The following is an 8,141-nucleotide window of genomic DNA, read 5'->3' as shown; positions in this document are numbered from 1 at the left end:
GGAAACTCTGCAAACAAGCAGCAATATATAGAGAACTCAATCTCTCATAAAACAGTTCATATTGACAAATCTCTATGAACTAATAGCAATACGTATGACACTCAGTCCATGAGGAAACTCTGCAAACAAGCAGCAATATATAGAGAACTCAATCTCTCATAAAACAGTTCATATTGACAAATCTCTATGAACTAATAGCAATACGTATGACACTGAGTCCATGAGAAAACTCTGCAAACAAGTAGCAATATATAGAGAACTCCATCTCACAGAAAAAATTAAATACTGACAAATCTTTTTAAACAAAGAGTAGTATGTAGAGCACTTAAGCTCAGAAAATACTGCACTAAGATGAAAAAATACAAATCTTACAGAATTTATCTTACGTTTTGGTGTGTCTGTATTAGTAGCTTGCGGTGGTGGTGGTGGAGGGGGTGGAGGAATAGGGGCAGCCATTGGTTCTGACTGAGGGGGTGAAAAACCAGGCCACTGTGGAGAAGGAAGTCCACGATCTTGTTGTCCTTTGGCCAATGAAAATACACAAATATGTCACAACCAATCAATAAATAAAAATTATGTTGTTATGTTCAGATAGTATTATAAAACAGGGCTTTAGAGAAACAGAATTACATACTTTGTCTTAGTACAAGGTTATAAAACAAAAATAAGGCTTTTAAATACTTAGCTTTACGATACAAGCCCCTAAAAATAAAATTAATACTTTAATATACTTACAACACAAAGTCCTAGAAACAGAATTAAGGCTTTTAAGTAATTAGACTTACAACACAAAGTTCTAGAAACAGAATTAAGGCTTTTAAGTAATTAGACTTACAACACAAAGTCCTAGAAACAGAATTAAGGCTTTTATATACTTACAACACAAAGTCCTAGAAACAGAATTAAGGCTTTTAAGTAATTAGACTTACAACACGAAGTCCTAGAAACAGAATTAAGGCTTTTAAACAATTAGTTTTACAAAGAATGACATAAAAACAGAATTAAGATTTTTTAAATACTTTGTCTTACATAGTTAAAGATTAAAATCACCAGATTCTGTGTAGTTAGGTAAGCAGAGACTGTACATTTTATTACTTCTGCCTGATTAACACTTATACAATTGAATTCTCTGCACTTGGTAAGCTAAGAGATCATACACTTCCTCTTATTTACTGTTGAAGACTAATATAACAAAATATCAAGTATTTGGGTAAGCTAAGAGAATGTAGGTTTCATCTAGTTTATGTTGAAGGCTAATATAACAAAATATCACGTATTTGGGTAAGCTAAGAGATCATACACTTCCTCTTATTTACTGTTGAAGGCTAATATAACAGGATTCAAAGTATTTGTGTAAGCTAAGTATGGGCAGTGTGGCTCAGTGGTTTCACGCTTTGGACTCATAGGGGGGAAGGTCACAGGCACTGCTAGGCACACAGGACTTTTGTCCTGATTCTTTTTGATAATGCCACAAATCCCCAGTTGGTGTCTTGAACAATCAGAAGAGAAAACTATGATTGATATCATAATGAAACGCTAAAAGTCCACCAGCCTTACATGCTTTGCAAAGGCATGGCAAAGATTTAACTTTTAAGGTACTGTACGTTTCATTTTATTTGTATTGAAGACCACAATAACTGGATTATGAGCATTTGGGAAAGTTAAAACACTGCACATTTAATTTTATTTGTGTTGGGGACCACAATAACTGGATTATGAGTAGTTGGATAAGCTAAAAGATTGCACATTTAATTTTATTTGTGTTGAAGACCACAATAACTGGATTATGAGTAGTTGGATAAGCTAAAAGACTGCACATATTATTTGTGTTGAAGACCACAATAACTGGATTATGAGCATCTGGATAAGCTAAAAGATTGCACATTTAATTTTATTTGTGTTGAAGACCACAATAACTGGATTATGAGTATTTGGATAAGCTAAAAGATTGCACATTTAATTTTATTTGTATTGAAGACCACAATAACTGGATTATGAGTAGTTGGATAAGCTAAAAGACTGCACATATTATTTGTGTTGAAGACCACAATAACTGGATTATGAGTAGTTGGATAAGCTAAAAGATTGAAAATATTATTTGTGTTGAAGGCTAATATCACCAAATTTGTACTTTAATACTGTATATATTACATGACTTAGGCTACAGGATAACTGAAGACTGTACGGACCATCTTCTTGAGGCTGTAGATCGAAATGGACAACTTGTTTAAGTCCATACATTAATATTGTATATCATAGAACTCATATGATATGGCAACTGAAAGACTTTATGAACTATCAGTTTCAAACTGTTTAACTGACATAAACTATGTGGACCACCTTCTTCAGGTTGTAGGTTAACTGACAGACTCTATGGACTACCTTCTTCAGACTATAGGTTAATTGACAGACTGCTTGGATCAACTTCTTCAGGCTGTAGGTTAACTAATAGACTATATGGACCACCTTCTTCAGGTTGTAGGTTATCTGATAGACTATATGGACCAACTTCTCCAGGCTGTAGGTTAACTAATAGACTATGTGGACCACATTCTTCAGACTGTAGGTTAACTGATAAACTATGTGGACCACCTTCTTCAGACTGTAGGTTAACTGATAGATTAAGCATGACCTGATTCATGTGTACATTAACATACAGATCTTATGTTCATTTTATTCAACACTTAAGTAAACTTGTATTATTTGATGCAAGTCAGAATCAGAAATGGATATTGGTTTTCAGACATGGAAGGATAGGATATGACACAGAAGATATTATTAAACAGTTATATGTCAGTACATGTTTTCTAAGTATGCATGAAAGACAGAAAACCTTGAGAAAATCAAACATTTTTTTAAATGTTTATATTAAAACAAAATCATAATAATACAACTACATTAAAATAATTTCCAGCAGGCTGGAACATATTTTACAGAAATGAATCCTAGTTTTGGTTTGACATATCTTAAAATTACTCTTAATGTAAAATACAAAAGTAAATACAAAAGCTGAAACATGAGATAAAATCTAATAACCAAGAAACGTTCTACTTACTTCCATCTTGATTGTCCGTTCTAGGTGGAGCGTAGTTAAAAGTAGAGTCTATCAGAGAGCAGAAAAACTATTCTGTTAACAGTTAATCACCATCACCAGAATCAAACCTAAAACCATGTCAGTTACCACATGCAAGAACATCACTGGTGTTGTAAAGGAAAACCATGTTTAGTATTAGTAAAAATAATGCCCTTAGCAACCAGTAGGTTAAAAATAAGTGTTATGGATACTGTACATGACATATAAAAACTACATATCACATGGTGTAAACTCACTCATAATTTATTAAGTTTTCTTTAATATTTACCTTTTTTATAGCTTTGTTTGTCATACTGACAATTTTCATCATCTCATATTATAACCGGATGTTGCTTTTTAAACCAGTTTGTTTTTATTTCTTAATAAATTCACACTAACTATCTGTACAGCAGAAAGGTATAATTCATTAAATTTATTTGTTGAGATAAATCACAGCAATCTCAAACGTTAATACATACAATTCTTGTGTGTGTTAGAAAAGCTTACTCATACATGGATGACAGAAAGTCACTTCAATGTTACATCAAGCAACAGTTCATAATAATTACCATACAGTAATAGGGTTAAAGGGAAAAGCACATGTAAATAGTATTGACCTGCAGGAGGTCACAAACAGAAGGAAGTAGAAATAGGTTAACATGAATAAATGTTACAGAAAAATTAATACCAACAACAGAAGAAAACAGTAATAACTTGAGCAGTAAATAATAATAAATAGAGACATATTCTTTGTTATGTAAAAGCTTTTATTGCAAGTTACAAGCCAGAAATTACCAACTTAGAATTACCTTTTTTTACTTTAAATTTAGTATAAAAACAAATAGTAAAATAAAATATGTAAATTACCATATTACACATTGTTTTGATGTAAGCACAACCTTACTGAATCAGATTATACAAAATAACATTTTCAAGTTTTCATTTCCAAAGTAGAACCTCAATGAATTAGATTATACAAAGATCAACTGAACATTTGATTTGTGATCTAATGTAAAGCAGAACCTCAATGAATTAGATTATACAAAGATCAACTGAACATTTGTCTAGTGTTCTAATGTAAAGTAGAACCTCAATGAATTAGATTATACAAAGATCAACTGAACATTTGTCTTGTGATCTAATGTAAAGTAGAACCTCAATGAATTAGATTATACAAAGATCAACTGAACATTTGTCTTGTGATCTAATGTAAAGTAGAACCTCAATGAATTAGATTATACAAGGATCAACTGAACATTTGTCTTGTGATCTAATGTAGAGTAGAACCTCAATGAATTAATTGTATTGAGTTCCACCATAAATATGATACGTAATCCAACAAAGCTTAAATGTGAAATAACCTTATTCCGATACAATATCTTACCTTCACTCAAGAAAAGATTTCTCGACTGTTGGTGCAAATTTTTCCTCACCAATAGCCTTAATACTCCCACTTATCTCTGCATACTAATATGTAAATGATTATATAAGCTACATATAAGCACATTCAATATTATTATCATTGTCCTGCTTTTACATAATCTTGCTTTTCACATGAGAATGATATAGGTTCAGGTTAATGCTACACGGGCCATAGAAGGAATTACTCCAGTGTAAGAATACTGAAACCTAGACTTACAAGGAACAGACTCCTATTTCTCTTCAGGGGTAGACATATCTCAGAACCACTTTGATAATTATTAGTTGTCCTTTTGTGTTTACTGTCATATGATTAGTTAATTACAGAGGTTATGATCTCCTCGATCCTGCTAGTATTACAATCCTATCTAGTATACAATTTTGAGAGGACCTAGCAAAGATTAGATTCCTGATGATGAGATTAAATACTTGCTTAATTCCTTAATTGCTTGATTCCAAAAACATTTACCATGAATCCTGTCCTTTGGATTCTTTTAGGATCAAACTTTTGTACTATGAAAGTCACCAAATATTTCTATACTTTGATCCTAAAACACCATACCCTGGTTTAAATGTGGTTTCATCCCAAAAACATAGGATAAATTCTTTGTAAGTAGATAAGAAGTATCAGAATAGGTTGTGTATCAACAGAAACTCAGATGCATTAATAGCTACACATAGACTAATAAAAGCTTATATACATAAATCAACATGTTTAGGAAAGTGAAATGAAATTATCTGTACAAAACATAATCTCTTCCAATACAGCTATATTATGTTTTTTGTTTTGAAACATTTCTTTTCAACTTAATAAGTGTATCAATATAAGAGATTATTTCTTCCTTTTTTAAAGAATATACATAAGAAACAAAGCTTAATGCTGTACGAAACATTGTTAATAATACAAGTATAAAACAACTATTACAGAATGTACATTAACAATTCCAACTGGTAGTTTACAACAGTGATTCTCAAACTTTATCCCTGGATGATTTTGTAAAATCTGTGTAAAAACCTTACAGACTGTTAGGACTACAGGCCTATACTACAATATATAACTTTTAAATATGAATTATACAGTACGTAAAAAAGTAAACAGAGCTACAAAAATAACTATGAAAGGTTTTAGAACTTTAATAATATTTACAAAGACAAAATTAGATTCACTGGATGTTTCTTCACACCAGTGGTTTCCAATCAGTGATTTAAAATATAAGTATGTAATATATAATAACGTTAACAAAATATAATAGTTATATTTCTCTTTTGAGTTTTAACACAGAAAGACTCATTTACAGCAGATATATAGACAATGGATGTTTTTATACAAGTTGCTGTATTTTACCGCTTTTAGTAGATCTGTAGACAGTGGATGTTTTTATACAAGTTGCTATATTTTACCGCTTTTAGTGGATCTGTAGACAGTGGATGTTTTTATACAAGTTGCTGTATTTTACCGCTTTTAGTGGATCTGTAGACAGATGATGTTTTTATACAAGTTATTGTATTTTACCACTTTTAGTGGATCTGTAGACAGTGGATGTTTTTATACAAGTTGCTGTATTTTACCGCTTTTAGTGGATCTGTAGACAGATGATGTTTTTATACAAGTTATTGTATTTTACCGCTTTTAAAGGATCTGTAGACAGCGGATGTTTTTATACAAGTTGCTGTATTTTACCGCTTTTAGTGGATCTGTAGACAGCGGATGTTTTTATACAAGTTATTGTATTTTACCACTTTTAAAGGATCTGTAGACAGCGGATGTTTTTGAAACAAGTTGCTGTATTTTACTGCTTTTAGTGAATCTGTACGTAATGTATGTTTTTATACAAGTTATTGTATTTTACCGCTTTTAGCAGATCTGTAGACAATAGACGTTTTTGGTACTAGTTTACATCACATTTGATTTCAGAAAGCTGTCTGAATGTACTTTATTTACAACACAACCACATTAACCCAGAATTTCTGTATTATAAAAAATACATTAATGGTTAGTCCTTGGTCACACTATCCAGCTCTACAATGTTTGACAAATATACGAACTGTTTTGTTTCGATCTCAGTTATTTTTTGAATTATGAAACAATGTTTTAAATGTACAAGTCTTTGTGATGCTAGAACTGTTGTCATATTTTTCAGTTCTCTAAACACTCCAGAAAGAATGTTTGGAATGCCATTTTAGGTCCCACACTCCAGAAAGGTGTTTGAAATGCCATTTCAGGTTCCACACTCCAGAAAGATGTTTGAAATGTCATTTTAGGTTCAATACTCCTGTAGGCATGTTTGTAATGACATTTTTATGGTAATCTTCCTTATCTTGATTTTCATCACATAAGAAACATTTTCCTTTGGTGAAACCATAAAGAAAAGCACCAATAATAAAAAGCATATTTCCTTGTAGTATTTCATTTTTAGTAGGAAAATCAATTTTTCACTACATTTAATTTCTTTAAGACAGTAAATTAAGACAATCTAAGGTGAATTAACACACTTCTTTGAAGTAAGAACAATCACATGGTGAAACACAGAAGAACAAACATGGGAAATGCAGGCAAGCCACAGGGTTTTCAAAGCAATCAGAAATAGCGAAATTCACCTTTCTTGCCCATCATTTCTCTTTGAATCCAGTCAGATGGTAGTGGAGTGGGGATTGAGTGCTGTTGAGGACCTCGATAAGAAAGTGGACTAGAACCACCATAGTCTGTCCTGTCTTGAACTAGTGAAGATCCACTCTGTAAAGTGAAAATATTAAAAACAACATGGGCAGACACTTTCATATGTTAAAATAATTTCCAAATGCTCCATAGTAATTTACTCATCAAATCCTGATACAAAGTTTAAAACTTTACACTTGAGAGTAATGAAATGAAAAACAACTTGAAATAAACTTTACCTTGTACCAGTGTTTTGATTTTAATGTTTTTAGCTCATACTGAAGTCTTAATATCATTTTATAGAAAACTTAGGACCATTATTTTCAGAAAGCAAGATTAATCTGTTTTTATATGCTTTGTACATTTCTATACTCTTGGTCTGATATACATCAAAAGTTCAAAATATACAAAAATACACTGTTCCACCAATATTTAAAATACACAATAACTCCAATGTTAGTCAGGTTCCACATGTAAAGTATAATATACTGTTCACCATGGCTTACATATGGAATATACAACACCATAAAAGTCTAACACACACATAATACAGCAGTAAAACAACACTGTAATAATTAAATATTTACTGTTTATACCTTTAATACCATTCAGATATTAGAGAAACTGCAACTTACAGAATTGTAGTAGTTATTTTGACTTGGCCCAGGACGGTAGTAAGGTGGGTTGCTAAAGACCTCCTCATCAGGAGGTGGTCCCTGATAATACGTTACAATAGTACTTGGTACATATCCAATTTGTCCACGTGCATTCCTTGCTCTCCACCATTTTCTGCTATCATCTAGGAGCTGAAAGACCCATAAAGCAGAACATCAGATGTATTAATTCTTAGTTAAGCAGCAAACTTTAAGTTACCCAATCTAGTACAGCAATTTATTTTTTATTTTTGCTAAGGTACTTTATAGATTAGCAGTTATGTGTTGACAAATTGGCTGCTAAGGTACTTTAAAGACTAGTGGTTATGTGTTGACAAAT

At 31.7% G+C, this 8,141-nt stretch overlaps 1 protein-coding gene across 1 annotated transcript in view; it reads right to left on the bottom strand.

Moving 5' to 3' along the window:
- Positions 1–372: 372 nt before the first annotated feature.
- LOC111083209 (epidermal growth factor receptor kinase substrate 8-like) overlaps positions 373–8,141 on the bottom strand; it is a gene marked incomplete at both ends in the record, with an annotated part of 25,822 nt that continues 18,053 nt past the window's right edge. Inside the window, 4 exons of the mRNA XM_022379550.1 lie at positions 373–521; positions 3,056–3,103; positions 7,091–7,226; positions 7,784–7,954. Of these exons, the coding sequence (XP_022235258.1) occupies positions 373–521; positions 3,056–3,103; positions 7,091–7,226; positions 7,784–7,954 (504 nt within the window). The remainder of the gene's footprint in view (positions 522–3,055; positions 3,104–7,090; positions 7,227–7,783; positions 7,955–8,141) is intronic.

Source organism: Limulus polyphemus, unplaced genomic scaffold, assembly GCF_000517525.1.
Source record: "Limulus polyphemus unplaced genomic scaffold, Limulus_polyphemus-2.1.2 Scaffold8595, whole genome shotgun sequence".
NCBI lineage: Eukaryota > Metazoa > Arthropoda > Merostomata > Xiphosura > Limulidae > Limulus > Limulus polyphemus.
This window is presented reverse-complemented; position numbering and strand designations above follow the sequence as displayed.